The sequence below is a fragment of the Bombina bombina genome, chromosome 2 (genome assembly GCF_027579735.1).
Source record: "Bombina bombina isolate aBomBom1 chromosome 2, aBomBom1.pri, whole genome shotgun sequence".
Lineage (NCBI taxonomy): Eukaryota > Metazoa > Chordata > Amphibia > Anura > Bombinatoridae > Bombina > Bombina bombina.
The window spans coordinates 903,638,848-903,663,131 of record NC_069500.1 but is presented as its reverse complement, the minus strand read 5'-3'; the positions used below and the strand labels follow the sequence as shown (position 1 = coordinate 903,663,131).

Genomic DNA, 24,284 nt, shown 5'->3' with positions numbered 1-24,284 from the left:
GGGAGTAAGCATGGTACTGCATCATCCCCTCCTTCGTCTACACCAGTCTTGCCCATACAGGAGGCCCCTAGTACATCTAGTGCGCCAATACTCCTTACTATGCAACATTTAACGGCTGTAATGGATAATTCTATCAAAAACATTTTAGCCAATATGCCCACTTATCAGCGAAAGCGCGACTGCTCTGTTTTAGAAAATTCTGTAGAGCATGAGAACGCTGATGATATGGTTTCTGAAGGGCCCCTACACCAGTCTGAGGGGGCCAGGGAGGTTTTGTCTGAGGGAGAAATTTCAGATTCAGGAAACATTTCTCAACAAGCTGAACCTGATGTGATTACTTTTAAATTTAAGTTGGAACATCTCCGCGCTCTGCTTAAGGAGGTGTTATCCAATTTGGATGATTGTGATTATCTGGTCATTCCAGAACCACTATGTAAAATGGAAAAGTTCTTAGAGGCCCCGGGGCCCCCCGAAGCTTTTCCTATATCCAAGCGGGTGGCGTACATTGTTAGTAAAGAATGGGACAGGCCCGGTATACCTTTAGTACCTCCCCCCATATTTATAAAATTGTTTTCCTATAGTCGACCCCAGAAAGGACTGATGGCAGACAGTCCCCAAGGTCGAGGGGGCGGTTTCTACTCTACACAAGCGCGCCACTATACCCATAGAAGATAGTTGTGCTTTCCAAGATCCTATGGATAAAAAATTAGAAGGTCTGCTAAAGATGTTTGTTCAGCAAGGTTCCCTTCTACAACCAATTGCATGCATTGTCCCTGTCACTGCAGCCGCGTGTTTCTAGTTTGATGAGCTAGGAAAGGCGATTATTAGTAATTCTTCTTCTTATGAGGAGATTATGGACAGAATTCGTGCTCTTAAATTGGCTAATTCTTTCACCCTAGACGCCACCTTGCAATTGGCTAGGTTAGCGGCGAAAAAATTCTGGGTTTGCTATTGTGGCGCAGAGCGCTTTGGTTAAAATCTTGGGCAGCGGATGCGTCTTCCAAGAACAAATTGCTTGACATTCCTTTCAAGGGGAAAACACTCTTTGGCCCTGACTTGAAAGAGATTATCTCTGATATCACTGGGGGCAAGGGCCACGCCCTTCCTCAGGATAGGTCTTTTCAAGACCAAAAATAAACCTAAGTTTCGTCCCTTTCGCAGAAACGGATCAGCCCCAAGGGCTACGTCCTCTAAGCAGGAAGGTAATACTTCTCAAGCCAATCCAGCCTGGAGACCTATGCAAGGCTGGAACAAGGAAAGCAGGCCAGGAAACCTGCCACTGCTACCAAGACAGCATGAAATGCGGGCCCCCGATCCGGGACCGGATCTGGTGGGGGGCAGACTCTCTCTCTTCGCTCAGGCTGGGGCAAGAGATGTTCTGGATCCTTGGGCGCTAGAAATAGTCTCCCAAGGTTATTCTCTGGAGTTCAAGGGGCTTCCTCCAAGGGGGAGGTTCCACAGGTCTCAGTTGTCTTCAGACCACATAAGAAGACAGGCATTCTTACATTGGGTAGAAGACCTGCTAACAATGGGAGTGATTCATCCTGTTCCATTAGGAGAACAAGGGATGGGGTTCTACTCCAATCTGTTCATAGTTCCCAAAAAAGAGGGAACGTTCAGACCAATCTTAGATCTCAAGATCTTGAACAAGTTTCTCAAGGTTCCATCGTTCAAGATGGAAACCATTCGAACACTTCTTCCTTCCATCCAGGAAGGTCAATTCATGACCAAGGTGGATTTCAAGGATGCGTATCTACATATTCCTATCCACAAGGAACATCATCGGTTCCTAAGGTTTGCATTCCTGGACAAGCATTTCCAGTTCGTGGCGTTTTCTTTCGGATTAGCCACTGCTCCTAGGATTTTCTCATAGGTACTAGGGTCCCTTCTGGCGGTGCTAAGACCAAGGGGCATTGCTGTAGTACCTTACTTGGACGACATTCTGATTCGAGCGTCGTCCCTTCCTCAAGTAAAGGCTCACACGGACATTGTCCTGGCCTTTCTCAGATCTCACGGATGGAAAGTGAACGTGGAAAAGAGTTCTCTATCTCCGTCAACGAGGGTTCCCTTCTTGGGAACTATAATAGACTCCTTAGAAATGAGGATTTTTCTGACAGAAGCCAGAAAAACAAAACTTCTAGACTCTTGTCGGATACTTCATTCCGTTCCTCTTCCTTCCATAGCGCAGTGCATGGAAGTGATAGGTTTGATGGTAGCGGCAATGGACATAGTTCCTTTTGTGCGCATTCATCTAAGACCATTACAACTGTTCATGCTCAGTCAGTGGAATGGGGACTATTCAGACTTGTCTCCGAAGATACAAGTAAATCAGAGGACCAGAGACTCATTCCGTTGGTGGCTGTCCCTGGACAACCTGTCACAAGGGATGACCTTCCGCAGACCAGAGTGGGTCATTGTCACGACCGACGCCAGTCTGATGGGCTGGGGCGCGGTCTGGGGATCCCTGAAAGCTCAGGGTCTTTGGTCTCGGGTAGAATCTCTTCTACCGATAAATATTCTGGAACTGAGAGCGATATTCAATGCTCTCAAAGCTTGGCCTCAGCTAGCGAGGGCCAAGTTCATACATCAACCATCAGGGGGGAACAAGGAGTTCCCTAGCAATGGAAGAAGTGACCAAAATCATTCTATGGGCGGAGTCTCACTCCTGCCACCTGTCTGCTATCCACATCCCAGGAGTGGAAAATTGGGAAGCGGATTTTCTGAGTCGTCAGACATTGCATCCGGGGGAGTGGGAACTCCATCCGGAAATCTTTGCCCAAGTCACTCAACCGTGGGGCATTCCAGACATGGATCTGATGGCCTCTCGTCAGAACTTCAGAGTTCCTTACTACGGGTACAGATCCAGGGATCCCAAGGCGGCTCTAGTGGATGCACTAGTAGCACCTTGGACCTTCAAACTAGCTTATGTGTTCCCGCCGTTTCCTCTCATCCCCAGGCTGGTAGCCAGGATCAATCAGGAGAGGGCGTCGGTGATTTTGATAGCTCCTGCGTGGCCACGCAGGACTTGGTATGCAGATCTGGTGAATATGTCATCGGCTCCACCATGGAAGCTACCTTTGAGACGAGACCTTCTTGTTCTAGGTCCGTTCGACCCACTCCAGCTGACTGCTTGGAGATTGAACGCTTGATCTTATCAAAGCGAGGGTTCTCAGATTCTGTTATTAATACTCTTGTTCAGGCCTGAAAGCCTGTAACCAGAAAAATTACCACATAATTTGGTATATCTGTTGGTGTGAATCTGCAGGATTCCCTTGGGACAAGGTTAAGATTCCTAAGAGTCTATCCTTCCTTCGAGAAGGATTGGAAAAAGGATTATCTGCAAGTTCCTTGATGGGACAGATTTCTGCCTTGTCTGTGTTACTTCACAAAAAGCTGGCAGCTGTGCCAGATGTTCTAGCCTTTGTTCAGGCTCTGGTTAGAATCAAGCCTGTTTACAAAATTTTGACTCCTCCTTGGAGTCTCAACCTAGTTCTTTCAGTTCTTCAGGGGGTTCCGTTTGAACCCTTACATTCCGTTGATATTAAGTTATTATCTTGGAAAGTTTTGTTTTTGGTTGCAATTTCTTCTGCTAGAAGAGTTTCAGAATTATCTGCTCTGCAGTGTTCTTCTCCTTATCTGGTGTTCCATGCAGATAAGGTGGTTTTGCGTACTAAACCTGGTTTTCTTCCAAAAGTTGTTTCTAACAAAAACATTAACCAGGAGATAGTTGTGCCTTCTTTGTGTCCTAATCCAGTTTCAAAGAAGGAACGTTTGTTGCACAACTTGGATGTAGTTCGTGCTCTCAAATTTTACTTAGCAGCTACTAAGGATTTCAGACAAACTTTGTCTTTGTTTGTTGTTTATTCTGGTAAACGGAGAGGTCAAAAAGCAACTTCTACCTCTCTCTCCTTCTGGATTAAAAGCATTATCCGATTGGCTTATGAGACTGCCGGACGGCAGCCTCCTGAAAGAATCACAGCTCACTCCACTAGGGCTGTGGCTTCCACATGGGCCTTCAAGAACGAGGCTTCTGTTGATCAGATATGTAAGGCAGCGACTTGGTCTTCACTGCACACTTTTTCTAAATTTTACAAATTTGATACTTTTGCTTCTTCTGAGGCTATTTTTGGGAGAAAGGTTTTGCAAGCCGTGGTGCCTTCCATTTAGGTGACCTGATTTGCTCCCTCCCTTCATCCGTGTCCTAAAGCTTTGGTATTGGTTCCCACAAGTAAGGATGACGCCGTGGACCGGACACACCTATGTTGGAGAAAACAGAATTTATGTTTACCTGATAAATTACTTTCTCCAACGGTGTGTCCGGTCCACGGCCCGCCCTGTTTTTTTTAATCAGGTCTGATAATTTATTTTCTTTAACTACAGTCACCACGGTAACATATGGTTTCTCCTATGCAAATATTCCTCCTTAACGTCGGTCGAATGACTGGGGTAGGCGGAGCCTGGGAGGGATCATGTGACCAGCTTTGCTGGGCTCTTTGCCATTTCCTGTTGGGGAAGAGAATATCCCACAAGTAAGGATGACGCCGTGGACCGGACACACCGTTGGAGAAAGTAATTTATCAGGTAAACATAAATTCTGTTTTTCGTCCCTTTCGCAGAAACGGACCAGCCTCAAGTTCTACATCCTCTAAGCAAGAGGGTAATACTTCTCAAACCAAGCCAGCCTGGAGGCCAATGCAAGGCTGGAACAAAGGTAAGCAGGTCAAGAAACCTGCCACTGCTACCAAGACAGCATGAGATGTTGGCCCCCGATCCGGGACCGGATCTGGTGGGGGGCAGACTTTCTCTCTTCGCTCAGGCTTGGGCAAGAGATGTTCTGGATCCTTGGGCGCTAGAAATAGTCTCCCAAGGTTATCTTCTGGAATTCAAGGAGCTACCCCCAAGGGGAAGGTTCCACAGGTCTCAATTGTCTTCAGACCACATAAAAAGACAGGCATTCTTACATTGTGTAGAAGACCTGTTAAAAATGGGAGTGATTCATCCTGTTCCATTAGGAGAACAAGGGATGGGATTCTACTCCAATCTGTTCATAGTTCCCAAAAAAGAGGGAACATTCAGACCAATCTTAGATCTCAAGATCCTAAACAAATTTCTCAAGGTTCCATCGTTCAAAATGGAAACCATTCGGACAATTCTTCCTACCATCCAGGAAGGTCAATTCATGACCACGGTGGATTTAAAGGATGCGTATCTACATATTCCTATCCACAAGGAACATCATCGGTTCCTAAGGTTCGCCTTTCTGGACAAGCATTACCAGTTTGTGGCACTTCCATTCGGATTAGCCACTGCTCCAAGAATTTTCACAAAGGTACTAGGGTCCCTTCTAGCGGTGCTAAGACCAAGGGGCATTGCAGTAGTACCTTACTTGGACGACATACTGATTCAAGCGTCGTCTCTACCACAAGCAAAGGCTCATACGGACATTGTCCTGGCCTTTCTCAGATCTCACGGGTGGAAAGTGAACGTAGAAAAAAGTTCTCTATCTCCGTCAACAAGAGTTCCCTTCTTGGGAACAATAATAGACTCCTTAGAAATGAGGATTTTTCTGACAGAGGCCAGAAAATCAAAACTTCTAAGCTCTTGTCAAGTACTTCATTCTGTTCTTCTTCCTTCCATAGCGCGGTGCATGGAAGTAATAGGTTTGATGGTCGCGGCAATGGACATAGTTCCTTTTGCGCGAATTCATCTAAGACCATTACAACTGTGCATGCTCAGTCAGTGGAATGGGGATTATACAGACTTGTCTCCGACGATACAAGTAGATCAGAGGACCAGAGATTCACTCCGTTGGTGGCTGACCCTGGACAACCTGTCACAAGGGATGAGCTTCCGCAGACCAGAGTGGGTCATTGTCACGACCGACGCCAGTCTGGTGGGCTGGGGCGCGGTCTGGGAACCCCTGAAAGCTCAGGGTCTTTGGTCTCGGGAAGAATCTCTTCTCCCGATAAATATTCTGGAACTGAGAGCGATATTCAATGCTCTCAAGGCTTGGCCTCAGCTAGCAAAGGCCAAATTCATACGGTTTCAATCAGACAACATGACGACTGTTGCGTATATCAACCATCAGGGGGGAACAAGGAGTTCCCTGGCGATGGAAGAAGTGACCAAAATAATTCAATGGGCGGAGACTCACTCCTGCCACTTGTCTGCAATCCACATCCCAGGAGTGGAAAATTGGGAAGCGGATTTTCTGAGTCGTCAGACATTTCATCCGGGGGAGTGGGAACTCCATCCGGAAATCTTTGCCCAAATAATTCAATTGTGGGGCATTCCAGACATGGATCTGATGGCGTCTCGTCAGAACTTCAAGGTTCCTTGCTACGGGTCCAGATCCAGGGATCCCAAGGCGACTCTAGTGGATGCACTAGTAGCACCTTGGAGCTTCAACCTAGCTTATGTGTTCCCACCGTTTCCTCTCATTCCCAGGCTGGTAGCCAGGATCAAACAGGAGAGGGTATCGGTGATCTTGATAGCTCCTGCGTGGCCACGCAGGACTTGGTATGCAGATCTGGTGAATATGTCATCGGCTCCACCATGGAAGCTACCTTTGAGACAGGACCTTCTTGTTCAAGGTCCGTTCGAACATCCGAATCTGGCCTCACTCCAACTGACTGCTTGGAGATTGAACGCTTGATTTTATCAAAGCGAGGGTTCTCAGATTCTGTCATTGATACTCTTGTTCAGGCTAGAAAGCCTGTAACTAGAAAAATCTACCATAAAATATGGAAAAAATATATCTGTTGGTGTGAATCTAAAGGATTCCCATGGAACAAGATAAAAATTCCTAAGATTCTATCCTTTCTTCAAGAAGGTTTGGAGAAAGGATTATCTGCAAGTTCTTTGAAGGGACAGATTTCTGCTTTATCTGTTTTACTTCACAAAAAGCTGGCGGCTGTGCCAGATGTTCAAGCTTTTGTTCAGGCTCTGGTTAGAATCAAGCCTGTTTACAAACCTTTGACTCCTCCTTGGAGTCTCAATTTAGTTCTTTCAGTTCTTCAGGGGGTTCCGTTTGAACCCCTACATTCCGTTGATATCAAGTTATTATCTTGGAAAGTTTTGTTTTTGGTTGCAATTTCTTCTGCTAGAAGAGTTTCAGAGTTATCTGCTCTGCAGTGTTCTCCTCCTTATCTGGTGTTCCATGCAGATAAGGTGGTTTTGCGTACTAAACCTGGTTTTCTTCCGAAAGTTGTTTCTAACAAAAATATTAACCAGGAGATAGTCGTGCCTTCTTTGTGTCCGAATCCAGTTTCAAAGAAGGAACGTTTGTTGCACAATTTGGATGTAGTTCGTGCTCTAAAATTCTATTTAGAGGCTACAAAGGATTTCAGACAAACATCTTCCTTGTTTGTTGTTTATTCTGGTAAAAGGAGAGGTCAAAAGGCAACTTCTACCTCTCTCTCTTTTTGGCTTAAAAGCATCATCAGATTGGCTTATGAGACTGCCGGAAGGCAGCCTCCTGAAAGAATCACAGCTCATTCCACTAGGGCCGTGGCTTCCACATGGGCCTTCAAGAACGAGGCTTCTGTTGATCAGATATGTAAGGCAGCGACTTGGTCTTCACTGCACACTTTTACCAAATTTTACAAATTTGATACTTTTGCTTCTTCTGAGGCTATTTTTGGGAGAAAGGTTTTGCAAGCCGTGGTGCCTTCCATCTAGGTGACCTGATTTGCTCCCTCCCATCATCCGTGTCCTAAAGCTTTGGTATTGGTTCCCACAAGTAAGGATGACGCCGTGGACCGGACACACCTATGTTGGAGAAAACAGAATTTATGTTTACCTGATAAATTACTTTCTCCAACGGTGTGTCCGGTCCACGGCCCGCCCTGGTTTTTTAATCAGGTCTGATGATTTATTTTCTCTAACTACAGTCACCACAGTATCATATGATTTCTCCTATGCAAATATTCCTCCTTTACGTCGGTCGAATGACTGGGGAAGGCGGAGCCTAGGAGGGATCATGTGACCAGCTTTGCTGGGCTCTTTGCCATTTCCTGTTGGGGAAGAGAATATCCCACAAGTAAGGATGACGCCGTGGACCGGACACACCGTTGGAGAAAGTAATTTATCAGGTAAACATAAATTCTGTTTTTATAACAGCCTGATTATCATTATTATTATATATTTTTATTTTTTTTTATGTGGTTTTCATTCCAGACTATCATAAGTGCCATAGTTATTAGTTAAAAACTCTCGAAACCTTTATGGAAGCGCAAAATATTTCTGTAAAAAACAGATTGAGGTTTAGTGGACACTTAAGTTAATTTACTTTTAATATAGAGAAAATTATGGCAACACAATCAATCAATTTACTTGTAATATAGAGAAAATTTTGGCAACACAATCAATTTAAGCAAAGTGCTAATAATACTGATAGCAATGAAATATTAATTTTATTAGAATCCATTAAAATACTTCTGTAACTGCAAACAAATTGGTCTGGTATTTTACCACCAAGTGACGCGTTTCACATTGCTGTTTCTCAAAGATGACATCTGATTACTGAAATGTGAAACTGAATGGATTTTATTCTTATTTGAACACTGGATTCTCTGATTTCTGTTACAGGAGCCAATTTAGGAATCACAAGTGATGGCTTTTTTGAACTTGAAGAATTACCAAGGTATAATGTGTACATTATTATATATAGACAGAGTAAACTGCTCCATGTTCATTGCAAGGTGTGATTTTGTTACAGGACGGATTGTTTTTTAGTTGTTTAAAATTTGGATACATCTAAGTCAAATTTGAAAACTTAAAGGGACATTAAAATCAACTTACACACCCCATAAAAAGCCCCTTGAATTATATTTTTCTTATGTCCTTTGCAGTAGCCAATTAAGAGACAGATATAAACATGTTTCTGCACTTAACCAATCACTGTGCAGGCTGTATGAGTGCAAACAGGCACAATAACAATATATTCTGAAAGTGCATTGCACTTTTATTCCCCATCTGCACATCTCTTCTAGAGAACTATTAAAGTATTTTTAAAAACTAACATAATACTTGGAATTATATTTTCATTTTTCCACTTATGTCAGACAAACGTTATTTTACTATGCACTTGCATGCTTCATCTAATAAATAAAACATTTTTAATAAGCAAAGCTGTGTACCTAGTGATTGACTTTCTGTGCTTGTTCTAGACGCAGTGTTATTGTTGGTGCGGGTTACATTGCTGTGGAAATAGCTGGAATTCTGTCGGCTTTGGGATCCAGGGCTGCTTTGCTGATTCGCCAAGACAAGGTAAAAATAAATAAATCTTTTTAAAGGGACAGAAAAGGTACAAAACAACACTACTAAGTGTTACAGCATTTTGTTATTGCTCTATAGATTGTACATAGCTATGCGTATAACAACTGCAAAGGGATTACACACCGATTTTAGAGCAGTAATGTGCTACTGTGAGCTAGTTGGGCACATCTAGTTAACCAATGACAAAAAGGCATATGTGTGTAGACACAAGTCGCTAGCTAGCTCCCAAGATAATTAAGTAAATATGATGATAGAAGTACATTGAAACGTCTCTTAAAATTGCATGCTGTGAACAATTAAAGTTTTTTATTTTGACTTTATGTTCCTTTAACATTAAAATAAAATTATCCCACTAAATTTACAGGGCATACATGAATTTCAACAGCATTGTGAATAAAGTGTTAACTGAAATATTCTATTATTTATCTGTGGCATGATTGTAAAGTCAGAGAAAATGCTAAATTATCTCCTCCTTTTTTATCATTCTGAACTGGCAAAAAAATGTCTGTCTTGTGAAATCTGTGACCAAGTTCTCGTCCAATTATGTAAATGTATCTTAGGACAGTTTAACCACAACAATACAATATAAAATGCAGTTAATTCCAGTATGCTGTGCGCCTTCCTCTTTCAGGACAAATTCATATTTTCCAATACAGGGCTAGATTACGAGTGGTGCACTAACTGTTGCGTGCAAGCAAAATGGGGTTTACTGCTGCTCTTTGCATGCATCGGAAGTAGCGCGCGTATTACAGGTTGAAAGTAAACACAATCGCTTGAGAGCAATTGAAATTAATGCGCAATAGGATAGCGCGATTTCAGAGCTCTGGTTCACTGTTAAGTGAGTCAAAAAACTGTCACAAAATACATTTAAAATTGGGTGTTTGGATCAGCAATTTCATTTTGATCTATCAAATAACTGAAGGACACAGTAATATTTCAGTAGTGAATGAGGTTTATTGGATTAACAGAAAATGTGCAATATGCATCAAAAACGAAATTAGACAGCTGCATAAATTTGGGCACCCTTGTGATTTTGTTGATTTGAATACCTGTAACTACCTAGCACTGATTAATTAGAACACACAATTGGTTTGGTGAGCCCATTAAGCCTTGAACTTCATAGACAGCTGCATCCAATCATGAGAAAAGGTATTTAACCTTTTAACGCCGTTATGCCGTTCTATTCCGTCATATTTACACTGGGCTTTAAAGCCGTTATGACGGAATAGAACGTCATAACAAACGGCTATCCTGAAGCCTTCTGCGCTTCAAGGACTTGATTGCGGTCTGGAGGGCGTTCCTAGGGTTGTAGGGACGCCCCCCAGATGCGATCCAATAATTGAAATCTCGCGATCGTATGCACGATCGCGTAGTTTCAATTTGTCTACATCGGAAAAACAGGTGTTCCGATGTAGACACTTTAACCCTGTCACGAAAGGGTTAAGGTGGCCAATTGCAAGTTGTTGTTCTCTTTGACTCTCCTCTGAAGAGTGGCAACATGGGGGCCTCAAAACAACTCTCAAATGACCTGAAAACAAAGATTGTTCAACATTATGGTTTAGGGGAAGGCTACAAAAAGCTATTGCAGAAATTTAAGCTGTCAGTGTCCACTGTGAGGATTATAGTGAGGAACTGGAAGACCACAGGCACAGTTCTTGTTAAGGCCAGAAGTGGCAGGCCAAGTAAAATATCGGAAAGGCAAAGGATGGTGAGAACGGTCAAAAACAGCCCACAGAACACCTCCAAAGACCTACAACATCATCTTGCTGCAGATGGTGCCACTGTGCATCGTTCAACAATTCAGCGCACTTTGCACAAGGAGAAGCTGTATGGGAGAGTGATGCGGAAGAAGCCTTTTCTGCACACACGCCACAAACAGAGTTGCTTGAGGTATGCAAACGCACATTTGGACAAGCCAGCTTCATTTTGGAAGAAGGTGCTGTGGACTGATGAAACAACGATTGAGTTATTTGGTCATAACAAGGGGCGTTATGCATGGCGGCAAAAGAACACAGCGTTCCAAGACAAACACTTGCTACCCACAGTAAAATTTGGTGAATGTTCTATCATGCTGTGAAGCTGTGTGGCCAGTGCCAGTACTGGGAATCTTGTTAAAGTTGAGGGTCGCATGGATTCCAATCAATATCTGCAGATACTTGAGAATAATGTTGAGGAATCAGTCACAAAGTTTGTTACGCCAGGGCTGGATATTTCAACAAGACAACGACCCAAAACACTGCTCAAAATCTACTCTGGCATTTATGCAGAGGAACAAGTACAATGTTCTGGAATGGCCACTGCAGTCCGCAGACCTGAATACCAATGAAAATCTGTGGGGTGATTTGAAGCGGGCTGTCCATGCTCGGCAACCATCAAACCTAACTGAACTGGAGATGTTTTGCAAGGAGGAATGTTCCAAAATACCTTCATCCAGAATCCAGACACTCATTACAGGCTATAGGAAGCGTCTAGATGCTGTTCTTTCTGCTAAAGGAGGCTCTACTAAATATTGATGCAATATTTCTGTTCTGTTTCTGTGCCCAAATTTATGCACCTATCTAATTTCGTTTAAATGCATTTTGCATATTTTCTGTTAATCCAATAAACCTCATTTCACTACTGAAATATTACTGTGTCCTTCAGTTATTTGATAGATCAAAATGAAATTGCTGATCCAAACACCCAATTATTTATAAATAAAAATCATGGAAATTGTCAGGGTTGCCTAAACTTTTGCATACAACTGTGTATGTGTGTGTGTATGTATGTGTATATATATATATATATATATATATATATATATATATATATATATATATATATATATATATATTTATATGTGCATATGTGTTTATTTATATGTATTTACAGACTTGTATAAATACATAAATACAAATGTAGACATATATATAAGTGCTTTGAAGCCCTTTGTATGGTGACCCAATCAGCTGTAGTAGTCCCATGGCCCAGCTGTGCAACTGCCGCTGTTGATTGGCCCCCGTCAGTTTCTGCTCAGGATTAGAAGTTCTCTGCAGCTGTTTAGTGATACTTCAACTATGTGTTTAACTCATTTGCTAGTGCTAAAATGACATGCTCTTATTAAAAAGATAATAACATTTTTCTACTATAAAGGCCCTGTTAATAACATGACAGCAATTTTATACATGTATATATTATTGCAGGTCCTGAGAACGTTTGATTCAATGATTAGTTCAAACTGTACAGAAGAACTAGAGAATGCTGGTGTTGATGTCTGGAAATATTCCGAGGTAATTTATATTAAATGTGCCATCTTAAATATGAATATTATAAACCTGCATAAAAACTTTATAAAGTAGCTCAGAATAAAGAAATATCTTTAATATTAAAACAAATAAATAAAGCTACTAAAATGTCATAGTCAAAAGGATTTGCCATTTATAATCGGGTACAATAATATATTTCAGCTTGATTTTGTTTATTTTATTTTGGTGTGTTATAGAACTAGAAAAGAGATATTAAAATATAAAAGTTGATCTTTGTCTTCTTTGTTTGAGAAACTAAAATTCATGAACACTATATATAAGCTTTATATGTAAACTATTTCCAAATAAATGGCTAGATTACGAGTTTTGCGGTAAGGTGAAAAAGCAGCGTTACCGGGTTATAACGCTGCTTTTTCACTACCGCTGGTATTAAGAGTCTTGCAGATTTAGGGGCACTGTACACTTTTTTGGCCTTACCGCAAATCAACTTACGCAAATTGCGTATAGTCTTTTTTTCAATGGGCTTCCATAGTGCCGGTATTACAAGCTTGTCCTGGGAGGCCAAAAAGTGAGTGGTACACCCTATCCCGTCAAGATTCGTACCGCATTCTAAAGTCAGTAGTTATGAGTTTTACACTACAAAGCTGTAACATAAAACTCTTAACTAAAGTGCTAAAAAGTACACTAACACCCATAAACTACCTATTAACCCCTAAACCGAGGCCCTCCCGCATCGCAAACACTAAAATAAAATTATTAACCCCTAATTTGCCGCGTCCGACATCCCCACCACTATAATAAACATATTAACCCCTTAAAATAAATCTTAATAAAACCTACTATTAATAACTAAATAATTCCGATTTAAAACTAAAACTAAATACTTACCTGTAAAATAAACCCTAAGTTAGCTACAATATAACTAATAGCTACATTGTATCTAGCTTAGGGTTTATTTTTATTTTACAGGCAAGTTTGTATTTATTTTAACTAGGTAGAATAGTTACTAAATAGTTATTAATTATTTACTAACTACCTAGCTAAAATAAATACAAATTTACCTGTAAAATAAAACCTAACCTAAGTTACACTAACAATACACTACAATTAAATAAATTACCTAAATTAAATACAATTAAATAAATTAAATACAATTACCTAAATTACAAAAAAAACAAAAACACTAAATTACACAAAATGAAAAAAATTACAAGATATTTAAACTAATTACACCTAATCTAATAGCCCTATCAAAATAAAAAAGCCCCCCCAAAATAAAAAAAAACCCTAGCCTAAACTAAACTACCAATAGCCCTTAAAAGGGCCTTTTGCGGGGCATTGCCCCAAAGAAATCAGCTATTTACCTGGGAAAAAAAATACAAACAACCCCCCCCAACAGTAAAACCCACCACCCACACAACCAAACCCCCCAAATAAAACCCTAATTAAAAAACCTAAGCTCCCCATTGCCCTGAAAAGAGCATTTGGATGGGCATTGCCCTTAAAAGGGCATTTAGCTCTATTGCGGCCCAAAGCCCTAACCTACAAATAAAACCCACCCAATAAACCTTTAAAAAAAAAACTAACACTAACCCCTGAAGATCCACTTACAGTTTTGAAGATCCGACATCCATCCTCAACGAAGCCGGGAGAAGTCCTCATCGAAGCGTCAAGAAGTCCTCAACGAACCCAGGAGAAGTCTTCATCCAAGCCGGGAGAAGTGGTCCTACAGACGGGCAGAAGTCTTCATCCAGACGGCATCTTCTATCTTCATCCATCTGGCACGGAGCGCGTCTGTCTTCAAGACATCCGGCGCGGAGCATCCTCTTCCAACGAAGTCTTCTTCCAGAATGAATGTCTCTTTAAATGACGTCATCGAAGATGGTGTCCCTTAGATTCCTATTGGCTGATAGAATTCTATCAGCCAATCGGAATTAAGGTTGAAAAAATCCTATTGGCTGATGCAATCAGCCAATAGGATTGAACTTCAATCCTATTAGCTGATCCAATCAGCCAATAGGATTGAGCTCACATTCTATTGGCTGTTTGGAAAAGCCAATAGGATGAAAGCTCAATCCTATTGGCTGATTGCAACAGCCAATAGGAATTTTTCAACCTTAATTCCGATTGGCTAATAGAATTCTATCAGCCAATCGGAATCTAAGGGACGCCATCTTGGATGACGTCACTTAAAGAGACATTCATTCTGGAAGAAGACTTCGTTGGATGAGAATGCTTCGCGCCGGATGTCTTGAAGATGGACCCGCTCCCTGCCGGATGGATGAAGATAGAAGATGCCGTCTGGATGAAGACTTCTGCCCGTCTGTAGGACCACTTCTCCCGGCTTGGATGAAGACTTTTCCCGGCTTCGATGAGGACTTCTCTCGGCTTCATTGAGGATGGATGTCGGATCTTCAAAACTGTAAGTGGATCTTCAGGGGTTAGTGTTAGTTTTTTTTTAAGGGTTTATTGGGTGGGTTTTATTTTTAGGTTAGGGCTTTGGGCCGCAATAGAGCTAAAAGCACTTTTAAGGGCAATGACCATCCAAATGCCCTTTTCAGGGCAATGGGGAGCTTCGGTTTTTTTAGTTAGGGTTTTGGGGGGTTTGGTTGTGTGGTTGGTGGGTTTTACTGTTGGGGGGTTGTTTGTATTTTTTTTCAAGGTAAAAGAGCTGATTTCTTTGGGGCAATGCCCCGCAAAAGGCCCTTTTAAGGGCTATTGGTAGTTTAGTTTAGGCTAGGGGTTTTTTTTATTTTGGGGGGGGGGGCTTTTTTATTTTGATAGTGCTATTAGATTAGGTGTAATTAGTTTAAATATCTTGTAATTTTATTTATTTTTTGTGTAATTTAGTGTTTGTGTTTTTTTGTAATTTAGGTAATTGTATTTAATGTATTTATTTTTATTTAATTTAGATAATGTATTTAATTGTAGTGTAGTGTTAGGTGTTAGTGTAACTTAGGTTAGGTTTTATTTTACAGGTCAATTTGTATTTATTTTAGCTAGGTAGTTAGTTAGTAAATAGTTAATAACTATTTAGTAACTATTCTACATAGTTAAAATAAATACAAACTTGCCTGTAAAATAAAAATAAAACCTAAGCTAGATTAAATGTAACTATTAGTTATATTGTAGCTATCTTAGGGTTTATTTTATAGGTAAGTATTTAGTTTTAAATAGGAATTATTTAGGTAATAATAGTAGGTTTTATTTAGATTTATTTAATTATATTTAAGTTAGGGGGTGTTAGGGTTAGACTTAGATTTAGGGGTTAATAAATTTATTATAGTGGCGGCGACGTTGGGGGCGGCAGATTAGGGGTTAATAAATGTAGGTAGGTGGCTGCAATGTTAGGGGCGGCAGATTAGGGGTTATTAATATTTAACTAGTGTTTGGGAGTGCGGCGGTTTAGGGGTTAATATGTTTATTATAGTGGCGGCGATGTTGGGAGTGGCAGATTAGGGGTTAATAAATATAATGAAGGTGACGGCGATGTCGGGGGCGGCAGATTAGGAGTTAATAAGTGTAAGATTGGGGGTGTTAAGACTCTGGGTTCATGTTAGGGTGTAAGGTATAAACATAAAATGTGTTTCCCCATAGGAATCAATGGGGCTGCATTACTGAGCTAAACGCTGCTTTTTTGCAGGTGTTAGACTTTTTTTCAGCCGGCTCTCCCCATTGATGTCTATGGGGAAATCGTGCACGAGCACGTACAACCAGCTCACCGCTGACTTAAGCAGCACTGGTATTGGAGTGCGTTATGGAGCTCAATTTTTTCTTTCGTGAATCAGATAGAGCATGACATTTTAGATGCTGGCCCATTTTTGGTGAACAACCTAGATTGTCCTTGCTGATTGGTGGATAAATTCATCCACCAATCAAACACTGCTGTCCAGAGTTCTGAACCAAGAAAAAAGCTTAGATGCCTTCTTTTTCAAAAAAGATAGCAAGAGAACGAAGAAACATTGATAATAGGAGTAAATTAGAAAGTTGCTTAAAATGGCATGCTCTATCTGAATCACGAAAGAAACAATTTGGGTTCAGTGTCCCTTTAAAAAAGAGCAGCATTTTAACAACACAACTGATACAAATTATACAATGCCTTGCAAAAGTATTCACCCCCCTTGACTTTTTACCTATTTTGTTACATTACAGCCTTAAGTTCAATGTTTTATTAAGGTGAATTTTATGTGGTGGATCAGAACACAATAGTCTAAGTTGGTGAAGTGAAATGAGAAAAATATATACATAAAACTATTTTTTAGAAATAGAAAACAGAAAATTGGCATGTGCGTATGTCCACATGAAGGTACGGCCCTCATTCCAGCTCAGCTGGTAGGGGGCAGATTAAGATTTTTAAAGGATGTTTGGATAAATTCTGTCCAAAATCAATGGATTCTGAGTATTGTTTCTCAGGGGTACCGAATAGGATTCAGAGTAAGACCTCCTGTGAGAAAAAAATTTCTCTCACGCATCCCAGCAAATCCAGTTAAGGCTCAGGCTTTCCTGAAGTGTGTTTCAGACCTGGAGTTTTCAGGGGTAATCATGCCAGTTCTGTTTCAGGAACAGGGTCTGTGGTTTTATTCAAATCTATTCATTGTCCCAAAGAAAGAAACCCCTTTGTTATGAAGCCCATAAAAAGCTATGGTGCAACCAATTACCTTCAGAAGTCACATAATTAGGGAAATAATGTCCACCTGTGTGCAATCTAAGTGTCACATGATCTGTCATTACATATACAAACCTTTTTTTAAAGGCCCCAGAGGGTGCAACACCTAAGCAAGAGGCATCACTTACCAAACACTGCCATGAAGACCAAGGAACTCAACAAACAAATAAGGGACAAAGTTGTTGAGAAGTACAAGTCAGGGTAAGGTTATAAAAAAATATCCAAATCTTTGATGATCCCCAGGAGCACCATCAAATCTATCGTAACCAAATGGAAAGAACATGGCACAACAGCAAACCAGCCAAGAGACGGCCGTCCACCAAAACTCACGGACCGGGCAAGGAGGGCATTAATCAGAGAGGCAGCACAGAGACCTAGGTTAACCCTGGAGAAGCTGCAGAGTTCCACATCAGAGACTGGAGTATCTGTACATAGGACTACAATAAGCCGTACGCTCCATAGAGTTGGGCTTTATGGCAGAGTGGCCAGAAGAAAGCCATTACATTCAGCAAAAAACAAAATGGCACGTTTTGAGTTTGTGAAAAGGCATGTGGGAGACTCCTAAAATGTATGGAGGAAGGTGCCCTGGTCTGATGAGACTAAAATTGAACTTTTCGGCCTTCAAAAAAAACGCTGTGTCTGGCGCAAACCCAACACATCGAATCACCCAAAGAACACCATCCCCACAGTGAAACATGGTGGTGGCAGTATCATGCTGTGGGGATGTTTTTCAGCAGCCGGGACTGGGAAACTGGTCAGAGTTGAGGGAAAGATGGATGGTGCTAAATACAGGGATATTCTTAAGCAAAACCTGTACCACTCTGTGCATGATTTGAGGCTAGGACGGAGGTTCACCTTCCAGCAGGACAATGACCCCAAACACACTGCTAAAGCAACACTTGAGTGGTTTAAGGGGAAACATGTAAATGTGTTGGAATGGCCTAGTCAAAGCCCAGACCTCAATACAATAGAAAATCTGTGGCCAGACTTAAAGATTGCTGTTCACAAGCGCAAACCATCCAACTTGAAGGAGCTGGAGCAGTTTTGCAAGGAGGAATGGGCAAAAATCCCAGTGGAAAGATGTGGCAATCTCATAGAGACTTATCCAAAGCGACTTGGAGGTATGATTGCCGCAAAAAGGTGGCTCTACAAAGTATTGACTTTAGGGGGGTGAATAGTTATGCACATTCATTGACTTTTTCTGTTATTTTGTCCTATTTGTTGTTTGCTTCACAATAAAATTAAAAAAAAAAACATCTTCAAAGTTGTGGGCATGTTCTGTTAATTAAATGAGGCAAATCCTCAAACAATCCATGGTTGTGAGGCAACAAAACACGAAAAATGCCAAGGGGGGTGAATACTTTTGCAAGGCATTGTACATATATAGAACATACTATAGATTTAATGGGCAGTTGTAAAGTGCACTCATTAAAAAAAAATTAAAAAAAATGTGTGTGTGTATATATATATATAATTACAGTGGAAATTTCCTATGTTCATATTAGCCTCTCTATTAAAGGGACACTGTACCCAAAAATTTTATTTCGTGATTCAGATTGAGCATGTCATTTTTAGCAAATTTCGAATTTACTCCTATTATCAAATTTTCTTCATTCTCTTGGTATCTTTATTTGAAATGCAAGAATGTAGGTTTAGATGCCGGCCCTTTTTTGGTGAACAACCTGGGTTGTCCTTGCTGATTGGTGGATAAATTCAGCCACCAATAAAAAAGTGCTGTCCAGAGTACTGAAATCAAAAAAAAGCTTAGATGCCTTCTTTTTTCAAATAATGATAGCAAGAGAACGAAGAAACATTGATAATAGGAGTAAATTAGAAAGTTGCTTAAAATTGCATGCTCTTTATGAATTACAAAAGAAAAAATTTGGGTTCAGTGTCCCTTTAATAAAATATTGTCTAGCCTTAATATCAGGACATATTTTATTTTTTACTAAAATTTAATGCCCACTACACATACAGTTATCCTTATGAGGACATTACACATATAGCATAAATTAAGAACTGCCTTATAAAATAATATTAAAAATAATTTAACGTTCTTTTGTAACCACAATTTACAGGGTTTTTCAAATCAGATCAGAGATACGCCTTTTTGAAATCCATGTTACTAGACTCCTTTGCTGTGGCCAATTAGGGAAGGATGTAAATAAATATGTGCTCTGGCCTAACCAATTACTGTGTAGAATGTTGCATTTTATAGAAAGGTAAAATGGCAACATCCATGATGATTCACACCTCATCAAACTGTGAGCAACGATGCACAAGTATACTTGGATTGAAGTAGAAGGAGACAAAATGCACATGAGAATACTCCATGACAATTTCTATGTGGTTGCTTTTAGGTGAAGTCAGTTGAAAAAACCTCTAGCGGTCTAGAAATTAAAGTGCAGTGCACAGTGCCTGGTCGCAAACCAACTGTGAGGACCATCCAGGATGTTGACTGCTTGCTATGGGCCATTGGAAGAGACCCCAACACGGAGGGTCTAAACCTGGACAAACTGGTGAGAAGACTTGTTATATCATGTATTAATATTTGTTGGCACAGATAACACGTTTCTTCATTTGTCTATTTTATTTATAGGTACAGGTAGCCCTCAGTTTACACCGGGGTTAGGTTCCAGGTGGAATGATTGTAAATCGAATCCATTGTAAATTGAAACCCAGTTTATAATGTAAGTCAATGGGAAGTGAGGGAGTTAGGTTCCAGGCCCCTCTCAAAATTGTCATAAGTAACACCTAATACATTATTTTTAAAGCTTTGAAATGAAGACTTTAAATGCTAAACAGCATTATAAACCTAATAATATAGATTGTATCATCATCAAACTAAGTTTAATGAGCAAAAACATTTGCTAACAGCACCTAATTAAATAATCACACAACAGACTCAATCGTCATCAAACTAAGTTTAATGAACAAAAACGTTTTTTACTTGCATTTTTCAGCAATCAGTTCTCTGCATTGTTAGCATGTTAGATAATATTGGATCTGCACCTATTCTATGCATTTCGATCTGCAGTGATTAATAGGCAGTTAGGCACCCTCACCTCAAGCTGCTGGACAGGAAGATAATGGGGAAGTGGTTGCTAAATCTTGTTGCTCGATATCTAATGTCTGCTCTGTGTACATAGATCAATTTCAGTTTGTTAAGTTGCATAACTTTGCTGCAAAACAATCGGACAGCTCCACCTAGTGGCTATTTTAATTAGTGCACTGCTTTTCAATAGCAGTCACATGACTGAAAAAAAGGTTGTTATTCTGAAACGGCGCAAATTTAACCAGCGTAAACCGAGGGCCACCTGTACATATTGTGATGGAGCATTCTATTATTGCACTATTGCTTGTCTAGAACACAAAGTTGAAGTCTGCACTAGGGCAGCAATGCACGACATGGAGTTAGCTGAATACTCTGGTGAGCCAATGACAAGACACATATGTGTACATGACCACCAATGTCTTTAGCTTTATAAAGTTAGTTGTTCATGATATACACTGGTTTATCAGCTAATTGTTTCTACAGAGATTGGTGTTAAGGGATCATAAGTGCTGCGTTTAAGAGTAAAAGGACCACTACAGTCAAAATTAAACTTTTATGGTTCAGATAGAGCACACAATTTTAAATAAGTTTCCAGTTCACATTCACATCCATGATCTAAATATGCCCAATCATTTTATATGCATACTTTCTGAGGCAACAGCTCCTACTGAGCATGTGCAAGATTAATAAATTATACGTATATGCATTTTCTGATTTGCTGATGCAGTGAGAAGAAAAATTAAATTAACTTTGAATTTCACATGGGTAGTAGATTTTTTATGACAAACTAGGCGATTTTACATTGTCTGTTTATTGTGCATTTATTGATTATAGTATTCTACTGTGTTTAGAGGTCCTTTAACCTAAAAAGTTCATTTTTATTTTAATGAGTATGCTTTTATTGTTTACACTGGTGGCAAATAGTCCAACAAATGTAGCCACTAATCAGAAAGCGCTACCCAGGGTCTGAACCAAAAATGGGCTGGCTCCTAAGCTTACATTCCTGCTTTTTCAAATAAAAATACCAAAAGAACAAAGAAAAAAATTATAATAGGGGTAAATTAGAAAGTTGTATACAATTACATGCTCTATATGAATCATGAAAGAAAAAAAAATTGGGTTTAATATCCCTTTAAATGAAGAAGCCAAAGGTGCAGCATATTATATAGTGTGAATAAGCTTGTTTTATTACTATCTTTTGCATGTACAAAACTTATTATTAGTACATTTCCGAACATGCAGATATGCAGTATGGATCTAGCTGGATGTAGTTTTTTGACATTCCAAATGCCACAACTGTGTTGCAGAACTGAAATTGAATGCAGCATTTTAAAAGTATATTTCCCTTAACTTTCATTTACTAAAACAGGTTTGTATCTTAGCGTAGGGTTGCCTCCTAGCAGATTTAATTTTATGCTGTATAATTATGTAAGTAAATTGATGTTAATGAGCATGGCCGCCAATTTTTTTCCAAGAAAGGTGGCAACTATCTTGGAGGGATTTCAGAAGCACTTATAGTATAAATTTCAATCACATAAATTATAGTTTTGCATTTTTTTTAAAAACTGAAATTTAGAAAACAGTGAAAGGTGGTCTATATAGGGGTCATAAATTGTGGCCCTCCAGAGGTTTTGGAACTACATTTCCCATGATGCTCAGCCAGCTGAAATGCTAGCTCAACATCATGGGAAATGTATTTACAAAACCTAATATTGCTGTATTACTTTAAGTTGAACCATTTTTATTGGGGGGAAAAAACGAAATATTTGTCACCAACAAAAATGAGCATAGACTGCAATTTTCTAATGGACAGTCTTTTTAATGTCCAGTTGTAATTGACCTCACATGACAAGAGTATTTGCAGTATTTGTAACAAAATAAATGCTTCTCATGTTGTATTCTATGCAATTTAAAAAAATCTTAAAAGGAGAGTAAAGTCAAAATTATTTGAATGATTCAGATACAGCATGCAATTTTAAACAACTATCCAATGTGCTTTTATTATCTTAAGTGCTCTAAAAAGCATATCTAAGTAGGCTCATGGCTCACAGCGATGCGCCCTGGGAGCTAGCTGGTGATTGGTTGCTACACAAAGGTTGTTCAAAATGGCATGTTCTATCTCAATCATAAAGACATCATTTGGGATTTTACTGTGTCTTTAAAGGGTCATGAAACCTAAATTTCTCTTTCATGATTCAGATAGAACATACAATTTTAAAAAACTTACTAATTTACTCCTGTTACTAGTTTTCTTCATTCTCTTTGTATCCTTTGTTGAAAATCATACCTAACTCAGGGGCAGCACTGCACTAATGACAGCTTGCTGCCAATTGGTGGCTGAACATATATGCCTCTTTGGCATTGGCTCACCTGACTTGTTCAACTACCTTACAGTAGTGCAATGCTGCTCCTTCGACAAAGAATACTAAAATAATAAAGCAAATTTGATAATAGAAGTAAATTGGATTGTTGTTTTAAATTGTTTGTATTATCCAAATCATGAAAGAATAAAAAATGTGTTCCATGTCCCTTTAACTCAGAACACTCTAAATGTCAGAACTGCAAGGTTTTTCTTTAACAGTAAAAAATGTTATCCTTAATGTTATTATCTGATTTTAAGTATAATTTTTAGGCTGAATCTTAATTATAGGGTCTGGAGTTAGATGATAAAGGTCACATTGTGGTGGATGAATTCCAGAACACCAGCAGAAAGGGAATTTACGCTGTAGGAGATGTATGCGGAAGAGCACTTTTGACACCAGGTATTTACATTTTATTACAACCAATTACATGATGGGCTCTATTTAACAAGCTCCGTATGGAGCTTGATGGCCCCTGTTTCTGGCGAGTCTGCTCCATAACCTGTCCGCCTGCTCTGAGCAGGCGGAGACACATCCCCACAATACAACCCGATCGAGTATGGTCGGGTTGATTGACACCTCCCTGCTGGCGGCCCATTGGCCGCGAGTCTGCAGGGGGCGGGGTTGCACCAGCAGCTCTTGTGAGCTGCTGGTGCAATGCTGAATACGGCGAGCGTATTGCTCGCCGTATTCAGCGAGGTCTGGCGGACCTGATCCGCAGTGTCGGATCAGGTACGCCAGACCTTGATAAATATGCCCCTATGGCTCAATATTTATGTATTATTAATATTTTTGGGTGAAAATGTTGTTTGTAAGTCCCCTTCAGCATTTCCCCTAAAACTAACACATTTTCTAAGCACTTACACAATTCTACCTCTTACACAGCAATATTAGAGATACTATCCTTTTAGTATCAAGGACATGAATGACCCTTCAACAAAAATATCAGTTCAGTAATAGAGGACATATATCCTACTTAATTAATTGGTAAAATAATTGGTAGGCAACATATTTGCCAAGAAATATGTCTTGTACTTAGTATTTTATGGCATGTTTTGCTTCTCTGCAGTCGCCATAGCAGCCGGTAGGAGACTGTCCCAACGATTATTTGAAGGACAAGAGGATTCCAAATTGGACTACAACAATATTCCAACAGTGGTGTTTAGTCATCCACCCATAGGAACGGTTGGACTTACGGAAGGTATGAATCAAAATAAACCATATCTGTTTCATGCCACTAAAGAGTTATGGTAAACTTCGACTTACAAGTTTTTTTATTTTTAGAAATATAGGGCTTAAAGGGACAGGAAACCTCAAAAATTTCTTTCATGATTTGGATAGAACATACAATTTTAAACAACTTTTCAACTTACTTCTATTATCAAAGTTGCTACATTCTCTTGTTATCCTTTGCTAAAGGAACAGCATTGCCCTACTGGCAACTAAATGAACACATATAGTTAGCCAATCACAAGAGACTAATGTGTGGAAGCACAAATCAGTAGCTTCTCCCCACTAGTGGGATATGAGCGTTTTTATTTTTCAACAAGGGATACCAAGAGAACGAAGCACATTTGAAAATAGAAGTGAATTTGAAAGTGTATTAAAATTTCATGTTTTATCTGAATCAAGCAAGTTTAATTTTGACTTTCCTATCCCTTTAAATAATGCTAAAATTG

At 39.9% G+C, this 24,284-nt stretch overlaps 1 protein-coding gene across 1 annotated transcript in view; it reads left to right on the top strand.

Annotated features, from left to right (window-relative positions):
- Nucleotides 1-24,284, top strand: part of LOC128649807 (glutathione reductase-like) — a 96,036-nt gene that overhangs the window by 46,221 nt on the left and 25,531 nt on the right. The window contains exons 6-11 of the mRNA XM_053703283.1: nucleotides 8,590-8,644; nucleotides 9,171-9,270; nucleotides 12,462-12,548; nucleotides 19,551-19,709; nucleotides 22,896-23,007; nucleotides 23,675-23,806. Coding sequence (XP_053559258.1) covers nucleotides 8,590-8,644; nucleotides 9,171-9,270; nucleotides 12,462-12,548; nucleotides 19,551-19,709; nucleotides 22,896-23,007; nucleotides 23,675-23,806 — 645 coding nt within the window. The remainder of the gene's footprint in view (nucleotides 1-8,589; nucleotides 8,645-9,170; nucleotides 9,271-12,461; nucleotides 12,549-19,550; nucleotides 19,710-22,895; nucleotides 23,008-23,674; nucleotides 23,807-24,284) is intronic.